General features: G+C 44.7%; 1 protein-coding gene across 1 annotated transcript in view; it reads right to left on the reverse strand.

Moving 5' to 3' along the window:
- Window positions 1-3,935: 3,935 nt before the first annotated feature.
- TRIM44 (tripartite motif containing 44) overlaps window positions 3,936-22,398 on the reverse strand; it is a 106,294-nt gene continuing 87,831 nt past the window's right edge. Inside the window, exon 5 of the mRNA XM_056851717.1 lies at window positions 3,936-4,053. Coding sequence (XP_056707695.1) covers window positions 3,960-4,053 — 94 coding nt within the window. The 3' untranslated portion in view covers window positions 3,936-3,959. The remainder of the gene's footprint in view (window positions 4,054-22,398) is intronic.

A 22,398-nucleotide genomic window follows, 5' to 3' on the forward strand; every position in this document is an offset into this window, starting at 1 on the left:
GTATATTAGAGAAATCCTGTATTCTTGAACCTCTGATCACCAAAACATTTTGGATGCACTCCCATTAGGGTTGTCAGTTCCAGGTTGGAAAATACCTGGACATTTTGGGGGTGAATCCTGGGGAAAGCGGGGTTTGCAGAGGGGAGGGACTTCAATGGGGTATAATACCATAGAGCCCTTTTCCCCAGGTGAACTGATCTCTGTTGCCTGAAGATCACATGTAATAGGTCTTCAGCCACAATCTGGAGGTTGGCAACCCTAACTCCCATTCAGCTAAATGAATGGTATTCTTCATAAATCTGCACATTCAGCTTCCATAATATGCTCTCTAGTGGCCTCATGGAATAGCAGTCCCTACATATGTCTGCTAAGTCTTTGCCCTTCTTGGGGGGTGGGGTGGGGTGTAATTTTAGAATGCAGTGAACTGATTAGTGCAAAAAAAATTTATATGACAACTCCCTTATTTGCCTTTTGAAAGGCCTTGAAGCATAGTAAATCATCCAACACATCCAGATTGTAATTTAGAATGAACAAATTCCTCCAGTTCATCCCCAGTTCCATCCTGATTAGGATTTGTTCCATCTTAAATCCAGAGGTTTTACTCAATTTTCATGGAACTTTGAAGGGCAGAACCCAAAGAGGGGAGGGGGAGAGAGTAAGCTCTAGCTCTGTTTGCAAAAACAAACAAACCCCTAAAAACATATTTGGCATTTCAAAAGCCAAATTTTGAAGGGATTTTAATTTAATAGGACAGGAGGACAGAGCTGAATACTTCTGTAACACAGAAATAAAAGAAGAGAAACTCTCTCAAAACTAGTTCTCTTTGGGTCAAAAAACTGAAACAAATATATTTTTAGCCTGTAACTCTAAAGCACTTTAAAGAAATATTTTTCTCCTGAGCTTATAGTCGGCAGACACTGTGGAAAAATTGGTAAAAACTACCAACACCTAAAAGTGCAAACTGCTCTAAGGTTCTTCAGTGGCTACCTGCACAGATCGGGTTTCAGTACCCTGATGTGGGAGCAACATGATTTGATCATGAAATCTACTTAAATTATGAAATCCACTGTTCCCATCACAGCACAAGGATCTCCAGTGTATGACTGAAGGCAAGCTGTGTGTATGCAAGAAAACATTTTAAAACAGTATGTTCATTTTAAAAGGCATCCTGTTAAACAGAGTTTCTGACTGAAATGTTGAAGAGTTACTATCAGAGTTTTGCATAACCTAGCATTTTGTGGTTCTGACCACCTCCTGCAGCAGCCATTTTGGGCCTGCACCCACCAATATCAGAATTCCAAAGATGTCCACAGGCTCAAAAAGGTGGGGGACCTGTGCTCTAAGATTGGAAGAAAATCAATTCTTATAGCTTGGCTACAAATGACTTAAATCTTCCATTGGGTTCAACGCAAAACGCTCTGTGATAAACGCCTGCTATTGATTTGCGCTCATTTGTTTTGCTACTTTGCAACAGCGCAGTAAAATGTCGTTCAAGAGAATATGTCATTCATGAAGGATACCTGCAACAACTCCATCTAGGATGAACGTTACAAAGGCCATTTACCCTGATTGCCTGCTAGAGTCAGGAACACATTCCCCTTGAAATACTGTTCCAGAAAAGAAGCAGGTTTTATTTTCATTAGCAGTGATTGGGGTCTATTACTAGCTTTGCTTCATGAAGATTTAATTTCACGATAGAGGTGGAGAGGTTATACCATCTGTTCAAACAGGCAGGCCTTTGTGGAATTTCTATATAACATGGATTCTCATTCTCACTTCCTTCTCCCTTCCCCCTTGGGATAACCATCTATAAGCCCAGCTTTACAGTTCATTTAGCTCCAAGGTGTCTTGTCCCGATAGCTATGGGTCCTTCTTTTAAAACCCTCATAGTGTTCCTTGTAACGCAGAGGCTCAGCATGCTACAGCATGCTGGTAAGCAGAGACTTACTTTCCTAACATTTATCTGGAATTCATTTGAACTGCTGGCCTTGGCCTGAGCAGAAAGAAGCTTAGCTGGAATGTCAAGGTAGATCTTGGCTGTTGAGAGAGAGGAAGGGGTAAGAAAAAGCTAATAAAGGAAGCTCCATAAATTAAGGCCAAGCAGAGGTATCCTAGGAACAAGACTGCGCTCACAGAGACCAGAGGAGGCAAGCCATGCCATGCCATGCATAAAAAGCAAACCCTCAAGAGCAAGGCTCCACCCTTTCTCACCATTCCAAGCATATTTATGTGACCGAGCCTATCTATGTGAAAGTGAGCAAGCTGGAACAGGACGGCCCTGGAAAAATAATTAAGAAATTTGGTGGCTTCTGTCCCAAAAGGGAACAAAGTGCCTTTTGTGAAACCTTCTCCCCAGAAAGCCTCCTAGAGTTTGAACTGTATCCACGGCCGCCTTTGGAATTAAACCCAAAGCAAGAGATTATTGTTCTCATTCACTTTGACTACTGCAGGGGGGGGGGGAGAAAATCCCAAGAGGTTTTAAAATATTACTGATCAGCCAGGCTTAGCTGCATTTTTCCCAGGATATGAATCAACTTTATTGCGACTAACCAAAAGCTATTAGTGTTATTGAGACATGGACAGCATCAGAGAACAGGAGCAAGGCAAAAGGATAAACAAATATTTCCAATAGGATGAGGTTATGTTTTTACTGTTGCAAAGTGGCCTGAAAAAAAAGGATTGCATATTTGTGCAGCAAAACAGCAGACATTTCTTCACCTCTCTTTAGAAATATACTAGCCAGGCCAATTAATCATCCTCAGTCACAGATTTCAAGGGAGAAAAGGCATCGGAAATCTAGTTGGTCTCAGTTCTTCCACTCTCTCCGAATCCTCCGTACATCTTTCTTTAGCAGATCAGAGCACAGCAGTCAGATCAGCATAAGACCCAAGCAAAGAGCAAAAGACACCACAGAGGCCTTTTCCAGGCAAGACTGGAGCAGACAGTCCAGAAATAAAGACTGTTCCAGAAGCTGAGCTGAACTTCAAGCTGAAATACAAGACATCTCTAGAATGGGCAGCAAAACAACATGGAAAACTGCAACGGTTTTAAAATCTTTGTTGTGGCTCGTTGTCACTGGTTAACACAACACATTTCAGTCACACAAGGATAGAAGTCTGGTACTTCTATGATCTGCTAGGAGACTGCTGTTCAAAAGGCTTGTTCTCATCTCAAAAGTACTCGTAGCCTAACTATCACTCGCCTGGTTTCAATTGGCTAGGCATGTTAAGAAAGGGGAGTGACCTACAAACCAGGGATAGTTTAGTCTTATAAGAAGCTGCTGAGATGTGCTCATATTCTACCAGCACAGTGTACCAAATTTTTGTTATAGTTTAAAAATGATAACAGAAAATACAGAGCATTCAGATTGTATCCACTGATACTTCCTGCCTGCATATTATATTGGGAGCTTTTCCCCCCATAATAGCACGCAGAATTTCCCCTTAAGCAATTTTCCACTTCTGTTCATTGCCTGAACTCTTCTTTTTATGAGAGAATTCTGATGTACTTATTTATTTCAGTATTTTTAGCCCCCTTTTCCCTCTAGTAGGGACTGAAAATGGCTTACAAAATATGAAATAAGAAGATACAATTTATATAAGCAAGCACAGAGGAAAATCATTGAGGCATCAAATGAATTATTTGATTGGGGTTGGGAAGGGTAGATTTCTTTCCTGGCAGTAGTTCAGGATGGGACATAGCATGTGATCATCTCACTTCATCCCAATGGCTCTGGGAGCTGATTATGCTGAAAGGCAGTTATTTGCTTAAGACCACCCAGTGAATGTCTGGGTTGAGTAAGATCTAAACGGGTACTTCCTACATGCTATTTAAAATTTTTAATAAGTGCTGGTTCCATAACATACTGCATGTTTTGTATACATGTCATACGTCAGAATTGTGGCTGCTGAAGAAAAATACCTGTGATTCTCCTGGGTAGCTAAACTTTCCTTGCTGAGTCAACAGGGCCCATTGTCAGGTGGCAGATCCCCATCACTGTATCGTCTGTCCCTTCGGGAAGGATTTGGTGAAGGCAGAGGAAAGCTGTCGGCCCTAGATGCCAAAGAGACACAGGAGAAAGAAGAACTAAATCAATGGCTTCATCGCGACAAGAAGTGAAACTACCACAAGGCACGTTAGTGTCACTTTGAACAAATGCTATTTGAAAAAGCAGGATTACAAGAATTTAAATGCAGTTAATGCTCACACAACCACGAGGATCAATATCAAGCTAATCAAGTTAGGTTGACGTAAGGCCCATTCAAAGTCACGTTTAGAACTCACCATATTAGCACTACTAAATCGCTAAACAATTCTGAGCTACCAGCATATAAACGTACAAATAAGACCAACCATGTCAGTTAGTTCCATGATCTCGCAGAGATGGGCAAGTGCCCCTTTTACAAGACATCCACAGCCTTAGTGGGCAAGGAATAAAATTGTCTCCTGCTAATGCTAAAAAAACCCAACCATGGCTTAAATATTAGCAGGTGCCCAGTTAGAGCCTGAGAGCTGGCAGCTGCTTTGGAGCGATTAATGGATTCACTCATCTCCCAGTGCCTTGGCTTGGCTGTGTGCATTGTGAAGTTTCAGAAACTATTTTCAAATAGCTCAGCTCCACTAGTAATAGCTAGCAGATTCCGCCTAGCTATTAACTCCCATTATTTAAACTCCTTAATGCTTTCCCTTTTTAAAAATAAAAAGCCTTACATGTATGATGCATTATATTCTTTCTCTCCAAACTTTCTCAATTACTTCTTTAAAAAGGTGCAAGCAGTATATATTTCTTCTCACCTTTAAGTATTTTTCCCCCCTGTGTTGTACATGTGCATTTTCTTCTTTGCAGTTTCTGGATGGGTTTCAACTTTTGTCAATCATGCCAAATGTGCATAGTGAGTTACTGTCCTTTAAAAAATGCTAATTCTGGTGAGGGAGGCAGGAACACAGTGAGAATCTCTTGAAAAAGGCACCAACAAGGAATGAATATGGGCGAACAACTTTTATTTGGGGGGGAAACTGGGAATATAAAATAAATCTGACTAAAAGCGGTGGAAAGACAAGTGCAGCAATGGAAATGTTGTCCAGATAACCACTGCAAATACTAAGGGACATCACAGAAAAATGACTCCGATATCTACATTTGGGTGTTCTTTCAAATCTAGAAAGTTTTCTCTGCCACATAGTGAACACAAGTACATGGCTATCTAGTAGTATATGCTCATCATAACAAGCATTAACTGATAATTGAAGGCCCTGAGTTTTGAGAATAACCCCACATACTTTTTATCATGTGATCTATGATTGGGATGGCTGATTCTTCATGGTGGCATTCAGAATGGAGGGGGGGACAAAAGTAGTATGGGGGAAGAAGGGAAGAGGAGGAGAAGAAGACAAAGAAGAGCTCTTGAAGTAACTCTGTGAACTGGGCCTGAATACTCAATCAATGTATCTAATTCTCAATATGACCCCATCTGTGGATAGGGAGACTGGAGCCATGAACAGACAAGACAGCCCCAGATTTGCTGAAAAAATCTGTACTCTAAATATACACACACACATACATTGAAGAGTTAATTCCCCCCAACAATAGAAGAAGGGCCTGTACCTTTAAGAACCAAATGTCCTCCACAGTGGCTGTTGTGGGGGTTGCTAGGCAACCACAACTATATTGCCAGCCTTCAAGCCTTGGTTTCTGTCAGTAGGAGGATGGGAGAGGGGGCAGGGCCCTTTACAGGGCTGTTTTGGCCTCTGAGAGAGGACTGATGGGACCAGCCCTAGCAGCCACCACTGGCAAACTCAGCTGCTCATTACTATTCAACAGCAGTCCCCACAGAAACCCAGTGTGGTGCAGTGGTTAGACTTTCAGACTAGGATCTGGGAGACCCTGGTTTGAATCTTTACTCTGTCATGGAAGCTCACCAGGTGACCTTGGTTCAGTCACATATTCCCATCTTAACCTATCTCACAGTGTTGCTGTAAGGATAAAATGAAGGACAGGAGAAAGATGTAACCTGATTGGGTTTCTATTGGGGACAAAGCCTGGGTATAAATGAAGTAAATAAATAATAAATGTAGCTGAAGATGGGGGCAGATATCAAACAATAACTTTAATACGGTCCAAGACCAGCAGAGATACACACACACACAGTAACAGGATAATGACAATGGGGGCAGATAAAAGATATGCTGGCTGGTAAGTGGGAATGAAAGAAGGAAGCAGGGAAAGGGGAGATGATATGGGGACTGCCAGGTGGAGGGAAAGAAGAAATAGTGAGGGAGGGGAAACAGGAGAAAATGAAATTACCCCTGCAATTGCTTGCAGGTCCCCCCTACTGGTTATACTTATAAACCAATACAATGGTGATAAAGAGAAAATGAAATGGGAGCTGACATGGCAAGAAAAGCAGAGAAGATGCAGGGAAGGAGACAAAAAAAGTATGTTACTAAGGTATCAGTAACAGAAAAAAATGACAAACATATAGTAAAAACGTAATGTTCTGGGGTAAAGCTATTCATATTTGTGAAAGTCATGATACAAGACATCTGCTTTTGGCCATGGCCTGGTTATGTTCTAGACCCAGCTGTGTGCCAAATTCAACATAAATATGTGGCCCTCTCCCAAAACTGAGGGGAAGCAGGCAATGACCAATTGTGACATGTTTAACAAAGCAGCAGAGAAAATTAATTAAATGAGAAAGCATTTATATTCCAGGCGCTAGTAGTGGGAGCATCAGGGACCTCATATTCCCTGAGGAATCAGTCATCTGCCTTTAGGGTAACAAAAAATTAGCAGATGTCATCTAAATTGTGAGGCAGCCAATTCTCTGTGCCCTGGGGTCCTTCATTTTTCCTGTCTGCCCACTGTTCACATCAGCTGCTGGAATCCAAATCTCAGCCACTTACTGTGGTTCCTTAGAAACTTCCCCAGCTACATTTGGTTCCTTAGAAACTTCCCCAGCTAACCAATGGTACTAGAGAATTTGTAGAGGAAATAATAATGATGAGCAAAGAGACCAAGACTTGGAAAACCAGTTGAAGAGGTTTATGAGCCTGGTAAAGACTATCAATTACCCATTAAACAACATGCTTGTGGAAACCAAATTCTCCTTTTATTCACAGAATGAAGCAGGTTTCCATACAAAGGAGGAGGAAGAGGAGAAGAAGAGTTGGTTTTTATAAGCCAACTTTCTCTACCTTTTAAGGAGAATCAAACCGGCTTACAATCTCCTTCCCTTCCTCTCCCCACAACAGACACCTTGTGAGAGAGATGGGGCTGAGAGAGTTCAGAGAGAACTGTAACTAGCCTAAGGTCAGCTGGCTTCGTGTGTAGGAGAGGGGAAACCAACCCGGTTCACAGAATCATAGAGTTGGAAGGGGCCATACATGCCATCTAGTCCAACCCCCTGCTCAATGCAGGATCAGCCTAGAGCATCCCTGACAAGCGATTGTTCAGCCTCTGCTTAAAGACCAAATTAGAGTCTGCCACTCATGTGGAGGAGTGGGGAATCAAACTCGGTTCTCCAGATTAGAGCCCACCGCCTATACCATGCTGAAATGATGAACTCTTACCTTCAGGATATTGTTCTTTCAATTTTCTCCCGAGCTCAGCACTGGAATATGCTGTAATTTTTTTCCACCAATTACTGATGTACTGATCCATCTGCCCACCTTTTCCCTTCTGCTCCTCTCATTCCAATACAGTTCTAATTGTCACTTTCACTTGGAGCAGTGTGCCTGCTTGCCTGTGCAGTTGCCTGACAGCTGGGTGGGGACCTGCATGTACTAATAAGGTTCAACGAAATCAAAAGGCAACAGAGAGGCAGCAGCTCAGCCCAAGCTGCATTTCTAATCTGTCAGGATCAGTTCTGCAGAGCAGCTGAAGAACGCTGGTTAATGCTGGGAGGATCTCAGGGAAGTCATCAGCGTTCTGTGACACATGGCGAGAGCCTCCCCAGCGTATTCATCTTTCACGCAGTCTATTTTATGGCCTATCCATCATCCAGAGAAGAGGAAAAGAATGAAAGTTGTCTTGAGAATAAGCTTTATGTAAGGTATCACTCCAGCTGCAAAGCCCCAGCCACAGGAAAGTGTGCTAAAAACAGAGGTGGAAGAGTGGAAAGTAGTTAGTAAACTAACAGTGAGATGGGATGTGGATAGGAAAGGTAGAAGAAGAAGAGTTGGTTTTTATATACTGACTTTCTCTGCCACTTAAGGAAGAATCAAACCGGCTTACAATCACCTTCCCTTCCCCTCCCCACAACAGACACCCTGTGAGGTAGGTGAGGCTGAGAGAGTGTGACTGACCCAAGGTCACCCAGCTGTCTTCATGTGGAGGAGTGGGAAAACAAATCCAGTTTACCAGATTAACCTCCGCCGCTCATGTGGAGGTGTGGGGAATCAAACCCGGTTGTCCAGATCAGAGTCCGGATCAGAGGTAGAAATAGGTAATCACAGATCAAGGACTTTAAAGCAATTAATTGGTCTTGAATGGTATTTGCTGCTTACTTAGGCAACTTCTCCAAGGGGACCCAAAGCGGCTTACAAAGACATATACCAAAATAAAGTTTAAGCAAACTGAACTCCCCCCCTCAAAGAATACACTAATCCACACCCTGAGCTGGTCTTGGATCCACTGGGCTGGCTCATGCAAGACCAATGGCTGCGAGTCATAAGCGAAGAGCCAAGGGCCAAGAGCAGCATGGCTCTTGCTCTTTGGCCTGGGCCATAAGGTTTACCCCTCTGGCCGTGCCCAGGCTAAATCCGGAGGAGAAACAAAGGTCCTATCTTATTTAGCTGTTGCTAGCTAGAGAAGCTGGAGGAGAATGGAACACACACACACACACACACACATACAAGTCAATGCCTGATAAGCCTCTTGCTCTTACTTATCTTACTGTTCTTTTGACTCAAAGGTCTTGAACAGATAGCCTCTTGTTCCTTCAGCAGCCCCACATCTTTCCTGGTCTCTCCAGTGGAAAAAAGGAAGATAGGTATGATTTCACAGAGTCTAGTCTTCCATTCCACCCTTTACCGGTGGCCATGCAGAGGTGACACAATTACATGTAGCCTCATCAAGAGACGTGTGTGTTGTTCAGTGAATTAGGCATTTCTGGCACGAGAAGTTCATTTTAATGGAGAGGAATTTGCACGGGTAAGCAAAAAGCTGCCTGCCCAGAGCTTCACATCCCACGGAAATGGAATCCCAGGTGTGCTTTGGAGTTCTATGCCTATCACAGGTAGGGACAAAGTCCAATGCTTTGTAAAGATTCATGAAAACCTAAAGCTTCATATCATGAGTATAGTTTGGTTATTCACAAACGTTTCCAGTGGAGGTTCTGAAGGAGCAATTCACAAGCACTGCTTTCATGCACTGATGCCTGCGCCCTATCGTGTGTTACATGTGTCTCTACTTCTTTCCACTGCGGATCATGGGGAACGCAGTCTGCACATAATCATGTAGAGAGTGTGCTGGCAGCTTTGAAGAAGTGTCAAGAAAATCTAGGAATGCTGCTTAGACTAGCTCTACGTACTATTAGAGATGTTTTTGAGACATTCACAGATCTGGATATAATGGCTTCTGATTGGTGACAGGTAGCTTTTAGTTTTAATTGTCCAACAAGCTCTGTCTTCTGGAAATAATTTTAATAGTATTGGGGGGAAAAGAGACTCATCATTTTAATAGTGTTGGGGGAAAAGAAACGAAATAGCTCATATGCACCCCTTCCCGCTTGTCCGTGTCTTAAAACTGCTCAAAACCAAAATGAAGCCAATGAGATCATTATTGATTACCATTTAGGACCAGTTCATCACAGACACTGGAAATAGACCGACATACTTATTTCATCCTGTCCTTAACTTACAGAACATGGAGGAGGGAGAGAGACATGCATCACTTCATCAATGATATTTCTTCTCCCTTTGTGGAAACAAAATCCTTCTTCCCATTTCTTAGGAAAAAAGGAGAGCAGGAAAGAGCAAAAGATAAGGCTCGAGGGCTTCTCTTCTTAGTATGGCACCTTCACACATGACACATTTTCTACATACAAACTTCCATGTAAGAAACTGCATGCACCCTCTATGTAAACAAGTATGTGCAATGGGCACAGTGTTTACTCTGCTGCTTAAAGAGGTTAAAAGGCTGTGCTGCCAATCAGGACTTCCCACCAGGCAAAAGAGACACACCTGGGCACCTGTGTAGATTGCATTATGCGTGTGGCGCCCTTTTAAATCTCCATTTCGGCAGAGCTGCTTCTGTCTCTAGCCAACAGCTAGAGAGCAGACAATAGCATCCTACCTTCAGATAATTGATGTTCCTACCAAGCCTGTCTTGCCCTTCAGAAGTATGCCTTGTTTGGGGAAAAAACTGCCTGATGCTGTGAAAAAGAAAGGAGGTGTATGTGGGGGAATACCTGGCATTGACTTTTTTTATAGTAAGCAAATGGAGAGCTGTTCTGGGTTTTGCCCTGGCACAGAAAGCAGATTCAGTAGGTAGGGCTGAGGAATTGATTTTTTAGGGGGATGGTCTGTGTTTTCTAACTCCACGTTATGCTGGTGAAGGAAGCGGAGGCAGAGCTTAATTTCTATGAACAGCCTATGTGACAATAATGCCTCATTCATGCCAGATTCTAATTACGAAGAGGAGGAGAAGAAGGTATGCTCTGCATTGTCCAGTACTAAGGAAAAGTTGCCCTGCTCGTGCTCAGGTGCGCTTGTCTCAAGGACACACAGCTGCCATTGAAAACACATCCCCGGATTTACCCTGTCAAGTCACAGCACAAATAAAAGTCTGCCTGGGCACAATTTTCTGAAAATTATAGGTTTCTTTCGGTTATTTCTTTTGAGAGTCATATGTGTGCACACTCCATGTGCATCTCCTGCTTCCTGAGGAGAACAGGAAGCATGTGATCTGAAGGAAAGAGAGATTAGCAATACGCTGATGGCCTTTGAGAAACTTTGACTGAAGAAAAATATTACGCACACCCTAGGGACTGGAGGTACTTGGCTTGGGTTCAGCAATGCACAGGCAGAAACATAAATGGACTTATGCAGTCCCACTTGCACAAAATCCTGTACAACACCTAGTGCTGTCATCTCTACATATTACCGTATATACTCGGGTATAAGCCGACCCGAGTATAAGCCGACCCCCCAAATTTGAGGCCAGAAAAGGGAATTTCTTATTGACCCGTGTATAAGCCGAGGGTCAATAAGAAATTCCCTTTACCGGCAATGCTGCGCTCTAAAATGCCGGCCGCCATTTTAGAGCGCAGGGCCCCTGCCCCAGGTCGCCCTCCCGCCGCCTCCCAGGCCCTCCCGCCCCACCCCACCCCACCCCCAGTGCCATCCAAGGGGGGGAGGGGGAAGAGCCCCTGAACCCCCTACTTACCGGGAGATGCGGCGAATCGGCGGCGTGGCCTTCCTGGGCCGGCAGGAGGCCTTTCCAGGCCCCTGCCGGCCGGAGGAAGGCGCTTGGGCGCGTGGGTGGCGGCGGCGCAGCCGGCAGGGGCCTCCTGCCGGCCAGGAAGGTCCCTGCCGGCAGAAGAAAGGCGCCCAGGCGCCTGGGCGGCGGCGGAGCAGCCGGCAGGAACCTCCTGCCGGCCCCTCCAGGCCCCTGCCGGCAGGAGAAAGGCTCCCTGCCGCCTGGGCGGCGGCAGAGCGGCCAGCAGGGACCTTCTGCCGGCCCAGGAAGGTCCCTGCCGGCAGGAGAAAGGCTCCCGGGCGAGGCTGCGAGCAGTAAGTTCCTCCCTCCCTCCTCCCTCCTCCCCTCTCCTACCGTATTGACCCGTGTATAAGCCGAGTTCGGCTTTTTCAGCCCTTTTTTTGGGCTGAAAAACTCGGCTTATACACGAGTATATATGGTATATTGCCCAGAAATTGGTTGCAAAAGATCTTACGCAAGCAGAAACACAAGCAGGAATACAATTAGTTTGACTTAGCGCAAGTGGCTATGATGGTCTTTTTCTTGTGTTTCTGTTTGTGCAGAAGCTCTAGCCCAAGCGGAAATTTTGCACTGGGTCCAACCCAATTGGCAGTGTCCCCATCAATAACACAGGTTGGACATACAAGGGAAATTTTGGCAGTTCTGGCACGGGGAACCTGAAGAGATGGGCAGGAGCATGTGGGGTCGTGGTGAGTTGTGTATTTAGGGACCTGAGATTAGACAAGTGGCAACCCGGAAAAGGGCCTTTGGAGTAGTGGCACCAAAACTCGGAACTCCCTCCTTAAGGAGATTCATCTGTCCCCTTCTGTTGCCATCTTCCGTCAGCAGGGGAAGACTTTTTTGTTTCATTTGGCATTTCCCCAACGATCCTTCCTTCCCGACCCATGTTTTAATTGCTGTTTTAATGTATCTGCACGTATTTTAACTCTGTTTTTATTTTGGTTTAGTGATCTGTGTTTTGGGGAGTTGATTTTAATAAGATTAAAATGTGATTTTATCCTGTAAGTTTTGAAGTGTTAGCTGTCTTGATGACCCTTGTGAGGGCAGGAAGGTGGAATGTAGATTTTGTAAAAAAACAAATTAAAAAAAAACTTGTTTGGGGAGCTTGTCAGCCCAAACTTTAACTGGAGAGTGCTGGTATTTTTTGATGGCATACACACCCTTTCCTATGGAGAAGCGATATTAATGAAGGAAATTCAGCGCATGCAAATCGGTTCTGATGTCCTTTGTCTAAAGCACCAGCTTAAAATAACACATCTGAGAGACACTTTTGTTTCAGCCCTGTTGGAGGCAGCAAAAACACAGCTGTTTCCAAAGCAGCTACAGAACCTGCCACGTGTGGCACGGGCACCTCTGTATCGCAAGCGCTCTCAAAATCATTTTGCACATTACACCCGACAGGGAGAGCGGTCGGACTGATAAGGAACGTGCCAGTCAACAGCATGTCACCAAGAGCAACATCTGCAGAGATGAGCTGAGTTGAGGAAAGAAGAGGCTTTTTTTTTTTCAGAACGCAAAATTGTTATTGGTTCTCCCCATCCCCCCTTTTCTCCCTCCCCTTCGCCTCTTCAGAATCTTCACCAGGAAACTGTCACGCTCAGGAGAGCAAGTTCTGGGATCAGGGAATACGACAGCATTAGCGGAGAACCTTCTAAAGCTTTCCAATGCTCTTTATTAATTTAGTGTCTGTGAATATCAATGAAAAATTGAAGAGAAACATAAGATGCTTCTCTCTCGTGAGCAGTGAATGATGTGCCAGGCTTTAGTCATTATAAATACATAGCACAAGAAAAATGCATAATGTTTACACATTCCAGGAAATGCTGGAATATCTAGATCAGGGTTTCCAGGTCAAAACCCCAAACTGGGCCAGTGAAGTCAGTACTTCCTTCAGCCTTGCAAAAGAAGGAACAACACCATCATTTCTTTTATCCTCTCCGGCTCGCAGAGCAGTACACAAAGAAGCTCCGACTGCCATCCTCCCTATAATCCTCCTCCCACGTACAGAGAACTGTGCTCATGTGAATGCTGAGATCACACAGTGACAAATGCAGGGCATGAACTGTACCTTGCTCTAAAATCTATAACAGTTTCTGGCCTGATAACATTTTTAGTAATTCAGCTGCCTGCAGATGTGTTTGTTAAGTGCCGTCAAGTTGCTTCCGACTCATGGCGACCCTATGAATCAACGTCCTCCAAAATGTCCTATCTTTGACAGCCTTGCTCAGGTCTTGCAAATTGAGCTTGCAAATTGAGCCTGCGCCCTATCGTGTGTTACATGTGTCTCTACTTCTTTCCACTGCGGATCATGGGGAACGCAGTCTGCACATAATCATGTAGAGAGTGTGCTGGCAGCTTTGAAGAAGTGTCAAGAAAATCTAGGAATGCTGCTTAGACTAGCTCTACGTACTATTAGAGATGTTTTTGAGACATTCACAGATCTGGATATAATGGCTTCTGATTGGTGACAGGTAGCTTTTAGTTTTAATTGTCCAACAAGCTCTGTCTTCTGGAAATAATTTTAATAGTATTGGGGGGAAAAGAGACTCATCATTTTAATAGTGTTGGGGGAAAAGAAACGAAATAGCTCATATGCACCCCTTCCCGCTTGTCCGTGTCTTAAAACTGCTCAAAACCAAAATGAAGCCAATGAGATCATTATTGATTACCATTTAGGACCAGTTCATCACAGACACTGGAAATAGACCGACATACTTATTTCATCCTGTCCTTAACTTACAGAACATGGAGGAGGGAGAGAGACATGCATCACTTCATCAATGATATTTCTTCTCCCTTTGTGGAAACAAAATCCTTCTTCCCATTTCTTAGGAAAAAAGGAGAGCAGGAAAGAGCAAAAGATAAGGCTCGAGGGCTTCTCTTCTTAGTATGGCACCTTCACACATGACACATTTTCTACATACAAACTTCCATGTAAGAAACTGCATGCACCCTCTATGTAAACAAGTATGTGCAATGGGCACAGTGTTTACTCTGCTGCTTAAAGAGGTTAAAAGGCTGTGCTGCCAATCAGGACTTCCCACCAGGCAAAAGAGACACACCTGGGCACCTGTGTAGATTGCATTATGCGTGTGGCGCCCTTTTAAATCTCCATTTCGGCAGAGCTGCTTCTGTCTCTAGCCAACAGCTAGAGAGCAGACAATAGCATCCTACCTTCAGATAATTGATGTTCCTACCAAGCCTGTCTTGCCCTTCAGAAGTATGCCTTGTTTGGGGAAAAAACTGCCTGATGCTGTGAAAAAGAAAGGAGGTGTATGTGGGGGAATACCTGGCATTGACTTTTTTTATAGTAAGCAAATGGAGAGCTGTTCTGGGTTTTGCCCTGGCACAGAAAGCAGATTCAGTAGGTAGGGCTGAGGAATTGATTTTTTAGGGGGATGGTCTGTGTTTTCTAACTCCACGTTATGCTGGTGAAGGAAGCGGAGGCAGAGCTTAATTTCTATGAACAGCCTATGTGACAATAATGCCTCATTCATGCCAGATTCTAATTACGAAGAGGAGGAGAAGAAGGTATGCTCTGCATTGTCCAGTACTAAGGAAAAGTTGCCCTGCTCGTGCTCAGGTGCGCTTGTCTCAAGGACACACAGCTGCCATTGAAAACACATCCCCGGATTTACCCTGTCAAGTCACAGCACAAATAAAAGTCTGCCTGGGCACAATTTTCTGAAAATTATAGGTTTCTTTCGGTTATTTCTTTTGAGAGTCATATGTGTGCACACTCCATGTGCATCTCCTGCTTCCTGAGGAGAACAGGAAGCATGTGATCTGAAGGAAAGAGAGATTAGCAATACGCTGATGGCCTTTGAGAAACTTTGACTGAAGAAAAATATTACGCACACCCTAGGGACTGGAGGTACTTGGCTTGGGTTCAGCAATGCACAGGCAGAAACATAAATGGACTTATGCAGTCCCACTTGCACAAAATCCTGTACAACACCTAGTGCTGTCATCTCTACATATTACCGTATATACTCGGGTATAAGCCGACCCGAGTATAAGCCGACCCCCCAAATTTGAGGCCAGAAAAGGGAATTTCTTATTGACCCGTGTATAAGCCGAGGGTCAATAAGAAATTCCCTTTACCGGCAATGCTGCGCTCTAAAATGCCGGCCGCCATTTTAGAGCGCAGGGCCCCTGCCCCAGGTCGCCCTCCCGCCGCCTCCCAGGCCCTCCCGCCCCACCCCACCCCACCCCCAGTGCCATCCAAGGGGGGGAGGGGGAAGAGCCCCTGAACCCCCTACTTACCGGGAGATGCGGCGAATCGGCGGCGTGGCCTTCCTGGGCCGGCAGGAGGCCTTTCCAGGCCCCTGCCGGCCGGAGGAAGGCGCTTGGGCGCGTGGGTGGCGGCGGCGCAGCCGGCAGGGGCCTCCTGCCGGCCAGGAAGGTCCCTGCCGGCAGAAGAAAGGCGCCCAGGCGCCTGGGCGGCGGCGGAGCAGCCGGCAGGAACCTCCTGCCGGCCCCTCCAGGCCCCTGCCGGCAGGAGAAAGGCTCCCTGCCGCCTGGGCGGCGGCAGAGCGGCCAGCAGGGACCTTCTGCCGGCCCAGGAAGGTCCCTGCCGGCAGGAGAAAGGCTCCCGGGCGAGGCTGCGAGCAGTAAGTTCCTCCCTCCCTCCTCCCTCCTCCCCTCTCCTACCGTATTGACCCGTGTATAAGCCGAGTTCGGCTTTTTCAGCCCTTTTTTTGGGCTGAAAAACTCGGCTTATACACGAGTATATATGGTATATTGCCCAGAAATTGGTTGCAAAAGATCTTACGCAAGCAGAAACACAAGCAGGAATACAATTAGTTTGACTTAGCGCAAGTGGCTATGATGGTCTTTTTCTTGTGTTTCTGTTTGTGCAGAAGCTCTAGCCCAAGCGGAAATTTTGCACTGGGTCCAACCCAATTGGCAGTGTCCCCATCAATAACACAGGTTGGACATACAAGGGAAATTTTGGCAGTTCTGGCACGGGGAACCTGAAGAGATGGGCAGGAGCATGTGGGGTCGTGGTGAGTTGTGTATTTAGGGACCTGAGATTAGACAAGTGGCAACCCGGAAAAGGGCCTTTGGAGTAGTGGCACCAAAACTCGGAACTCCCTCCTTAAGGAGATTCATCTGTCCCCTTCTGTTGCCATCTTCCGTCAGCAGGGGAAGACTTTTTTGTTTCATTTGGCATTTCCCCAACGATCCTTCCTTCCCGACCCATGTTTTAATTGCTGTTTTAATGTATCTGCACGTATTTTAACTCTGTTTTTATTTTGGTTTAGTGATCTGTGTTTTGGGGAGTTGATTTTAATAAGATTAAAATGTGATTTTATCCTGTAAGTTTTGAAGTGTTAGCTGTCTTGATGACCCTTGTGAGGGCAGGAAGGTGGAATGTAGATTTTGTAAAAAAACAAATTAAAAAAAAACTTGTTTGGGGAGCTTGTCAGCCCAAACTTTAACTGGAGAGTGCTGGTATTTTTTGATGGCATACACACCCTTTCCTATGGAGAAGCGATATTAATGAAGGAAATTCAGCGCATGCAAATCGGTTCTGATGTCCTTTGTCTAAAGCACCAGCTTAAAATAACACATCTGAGAGACACTTTTGTTTCAGCCCTGTTGGAGGCAGCAAAAACACAGCTGTTTCCAAAGCAGCTACAGAACCTGCCACGTGTGGCACGGGCACCTCTGTATCGCAAGCGCTCTCAAAATCATTTTGCACATTACACCCGACAGGGAGAGCGGTCGGACTGATAAGGAACGTGCCAGTCAACAGCATGTCACCAAGAGCAACATCTGCAGAGATGAGCTGAGTTGAGGAAAGAAGAGGCTTTTTTTTTTTCAGAACGCAAAATTGTTATTGGTTCTCCCCATCCCCCCTTTTCTCCCTCCCCTTCGCCTCTTCAGAATCTTCACCAGGAAACTGTCACGCTCAGGAGAGCAAGTTCTGGGATCAGGGAATACGACAGCATTAGCGGAGAACCTTCTAAAGCTTTCCAATGCTCTTTATTAATTTAGTGTCTGTGAATATCAATGAAAAATTGAAGAGAAACATAAGATGCTTCTCTCTCGTGAGCAGTGAATGATGTGCCAGGCTTTAGTCATTATAAATACATAGCACAAGAAAAATGCATAATGTTTACACATTCCAGGAAATGCTGGAATATCTAGATCAGGGTTTCCAGGTCAAAACCCCAAACTGGGCCAGTGAAGTCAGTACTTCCTTCAGCCTTGCAAAAGAAGGAACAACACCATCATTTCTTTTATCCTCTCCGGCTCGCAGAGCAGTACACAAAGAAGCTCCGACTGCCATCCTCCCTATAATCCTCCTCCCACGTACAGAGAACTGTGCTCATGTGAATGCTGAGATCACACAGTGACAAATGCAGGGCATGAACTGTACCTTGCTCTAAAATCTATAACAGTTTCTGGCCTGATAACATTTTTAGTAATTCAGCTGCCTGCAGATGTGTTTGTTAAGTGCCGTCAAGTTGCTTCCGACTCATGGCGACCCTATGAATCAACGTCCTCCAAAATGTCCTATCTTTGACAGCCTTGCTCAGGTCTTGCAAATTGAGCCTGCAGATACCTAACATATTTTAGCACTTGCAGCTCAAGACAGAAAGCGGGAAAGGAACAAACAAAAACTTCCCTTTCTGGCAATTCTTACTTATACAGGTGATTGAGGGGGGGTAGCTATTTACAAGGCAAGTTATCATGGATGAACAGCACTTGGATTTCTTATTACTTATCGTGTGAGGGAAGCACTATAGCTCAGAGCAGATTTCATGCTGTGTTTGTGTGACTTCTCCGAATCAAGTGGCATTAAAAGACAGGAAAATGCCTCTAAAGCCTAGGAAGGTTGCCTACTAGTCCAAACTAGATAATACTGAGCTAGATGGACTAGTGGTCCGACTTTCAATATGGAAGCCTAATATGTTCATAAAATTATATTTGGTCACTCTAAAGAGGGTATATGAACTGATTCCACTGGACACTGTCATGCTTTACGTGATACCGGTTGAGTATCCCTTAACTGGATATCTGAAATCTGAACTGACCCCAAAACCGGTCGTTTAGAGACGGCATGCAGACAGTTCCGTGCTGCCCGCCCTCTCCTGACTTTGGAGAGGCTGGGCACTGTGAATCTGACTTCGGAGAGGATGGGCGGTGTGGATCTGAGTCATATCAATGCCGCCAGCCCTCTCTGGACTTTGGCCATGAGAATCTACCTGCCGGAGAAACGAAGAGAGAGGGCCAGTCGGAGGGAGAAAGTGCCACACACCCCTCCTGCTGGGGCACTCTGGGAAAAGAGGAGACAGGAAGGAGGATGGGAAAGAGTGGGGCTATAAGAAGAATAAGGAAGAAGAGTTGGTTCTTATACCCCGCTTTTCTCTACCTTTAAGGAGTCTCAAAGTGGCTTACAATCACCTTCCCCTCCCCATAACAGACACCATGTGAGGTAGGTGAGGCTGAGAGAGCTCTGAGAGGACTGTGACTAGGCCAAGGTCACCTAGCTGGCTTCATGTGTAGGAGTGGGGAAACCAACCCAGTGCACCAGATTAGATTCCAGCGCTCATGTGGAGGAGCAGGGAATCAAACCTGGTTCTTCAGATTAGAGTCCGCCGCTGTTGATCACTATACCATGGGAGAGAGCTGGGGGAGATTTTAAAAAGGGAAGCCAGCTTTCCTTCCAGGGAGGAGGAGACTACCACTTGCATGCCTATTCCAAAATACAAAATGATCCAAACTACGGAACACTTCTGGCCCCAAACAGTCCAGTTAAGGGATACTCAATCTGTAGCCCATTACTACTTGAAATGAAAGTCATCAAATGATTACTACACTAATTCTAATTCTCTGGGAAGCATAAGAACTCATCTATAGACTTGACTGATGTGATCTCTAGTTCAGGTGACTGAATCTGTGGGAGGATCAATCAGATTTGTGGATCACATCTTCTAAGTTTCTTACTTGGACAGCTAAGATATCATAGAACATAAGAACATAAGAAAGGCCCTGCTGGATCAGACCAAGGCCCATCAAGTCCAGCAGTCTGTTCACATAGTGGCCAACCAGGTGCCTCCAGGGAGCCACAAACAAGACGAGTGCAGCAGCACCATCCTGCCTGAGCTCCACCGCACCCAAAACAATAGGCATGCTCCTCTGATACTAGAGAGAATAGGTATGCAGCATGACTAGTATCCATTCTAACTAACAGCCATGAATACCCCTCTCGTCCATGAATATGTCCACTCCCTTCTTAAAGCCCTCCAAGCTGGCAGCCATCACCACATCCTGGGGGAGGGAGTTCCATAATTTAACTATGCTTTGTGTGAAAAAATACTTCCTTTTATCTGTTTTGAATCTCTCACCCTCCAGCTTTAGCAGATGACCCCGTGTTCTAGTATTATGGGAGAGGGAGAAAATAATGACAAATCGTCCCAATAAATAGTGTACAAATGGACCCCGTCCTTAAAAAACTGCTGAGAACCTATGTAGCTATACTGACAGGAAAAATCAGAATGACCATATGCAAGTGGAGACAAAATGCCTGCTCACATGCCTTGAGACTACTGCAATAGTACTGATTGCCGAAGCAAATACAAAATGTCAAAGCCTCATCTTCGCATAGTCAAACTCAGAGATGTGAATTTCTATACTACCCCCAGGGCCGGTGCCAGACACTTTTGCGCCCTAGGCAAGGCTAACTACTTGTGTCTCCTCCCCCCCCCCCCATTGCTAACCAATTTTCAAAAACAGATGTCTTGTATAAAAATAAAAGCACAAAACTTTTTATAAAACATTATAATTAATTATATTCCATAGCACTGTTTTGGTACTTATCTTAAAATAAAAAAATCTAAATTGTCAGTTTCTTTTTTTTCAAGAAACTAATCTGTTTAAAACGGTGCCCCGCAGGCCAGTTCTGTGCCCCTCTGAGGTCTGCGCCCTAGGCGACAGCCTAGTTCGCCTAATGGTAACACCAGCCCTGACTACCCTCCCCACCACTAAATTCCTACATACATTGATGTGATATGCAAACTTCGGTGGGAAAAATGCATGTCACCAAATCGGAATTACCAGAAGAAGGAAATATTTTCAATTTCTGGGGAAATGTTTTCGTTCCAAATTTTTGAAAATATTTTGTTTGGCCATGGCAGTTGTTTCCAATCCCAAATGATGGTAAGAGCCTGCTCTGCTAGGTACCGCACACAAACTGCCAGCATTTCTTCTTCACCGTGTGGCCAGAAATGACCTTGAATGCCGAAGTGCAGACTGCTCATGATGAACAGAAGAAAAGACTACCCAACCAAGAGTCAATCTAGTCCAGATGCACCTGGGAAGCCCACAAGCAGAATCGGATATTATATTTATCTGTGGTTTGAATTTCTTATTTTGCCAATGTCAAACAGGCATGTGTCAGATCTGGAAATAGATGCATGGAGCACTCGCACAATCATGGAATCAAAGAATTGGAAGGGACCACCAGGGTCATCTAGTCCAACTCCCTGCACAATGCAGGAAATTAATAACTACAACCCCCACTCCTCCAGTGACTCCCCTACTCCATGCTGAGATGGCAAAAAAAAAAAAAAAAAAAAAAACCCTCTATCCTAAGCAAGTCTACTCACAAGTTTCATTTTATTCAATGGGGCTTTCTCACAGGAAAATGTATCTAGGATCAGTCACCAAGGTGGTCACCTGGGTTCCTTTTCATCCAGGTCATTCCAATTCTCATGGTATTTATAGTTGTCATTGCATTAAATCATCAGTCCTACTACAGAAATTCTTGCGGTTCAGAAAGAAAACCACCCATCTTCATGGGAATATGCTCAGTTAGCAGGCAGTTTGAATGCCTGGTTTGAACAGAATTAATCTAACCCCTAAAAGCCAAAAACGCGTGCAGCAGAGATGACAAATAGCTGATCTAATTCACCTTCATGTGACCAGACCTGCATATTATTGCATTCTGTCCCCTTCTTTTCAGTTTTTCATCTCAGACTGTATCCGCTCACTAACAGTGTCTCAGAGAAATATGATAAAACAGGGAAAAAATGCAGATACCTACCCTGTTGCTAGAACTTCAGAGCTTATTATGGAGGAGATAAGGAAAGGACACACAACAGTTATTTCCACCAGAGTGTCTGCTCATATAAGACATTTCAACTGTCAGGCGATAATATACTATGTGCTTGTTTTGTTTTCTTTCTCTATTTTTCCCCTCCTCCCTATATTCAGTTAGTGCTTGAAAAGGCAGGCCAAGCACAATCTCCTTTTGCTGTCTTGCTTCATTCCTCAGAAGGCAAATTAAAAGCCAGAAGCAAGGGAGACACTAAGATTAGCCGGAGGTTTTCCCTTGAAAATCAGAAGAGCAGACACAGAAGAGTCGTATAAACAGCAGCTGATGTCTAACACTGTACACTGCAAGAACATGAAGAGGCATGTTGCAATGAGGCTTTGCTTGTCCTTATATTTAGGGGTTTTCAATAGAAGAAGAAGAGTTGGTTTTTATATGCTGATTTTCTCTCTCCACAACAGACACCTTGTGAGGTAGGTGAGTCTGATAGAGCTCTAAGAGAACTGTGACTAGCCCAAGTTCACCCAGCTGGCTTAATGTGGAATCAAACCTGGTTCTTCAGATTAGAGTCCACCACTCTTAACCACTACATCACGCTGGCTCTCAAGTAAGGCAGCAGGTTGGCAGGCCGGAGTAAATTCCAAGGTCATGAAAAACATCAGTGATGCCACCATCTTATTTGAACATGCATCCATTTCAATTAGAAAAGATGGCCTTAAAATAGCTGGGAAAAGCCAGCTCATCAACTTCTCTCCTCCCATCTCCCACTTATTCACTCATGACCACTGCAGCTACTCAATATTACCCTTGCTTGATAGTGCAATGCTAAGCAAAGTTACACCCTTCTAAATACATTAAGGACAATGCGCTTAGAAGGGTATACTTTCGTTTA

Source organism: Euleptes europaea, chromosome 6 (genome assembly GCF_029931775.1).
Source record: "Euleptes europaea isolate rEulEur1 chromosome 6, rEulEur1.hap1, whole genome shotgun sequence".
NCBI classification, from domain to species: Eukaryota; Metazoa; Chordata; class Lepidosauria; order Squamata; family Sphaerodactylidae; genus Euleptes; species Euleptes europaea.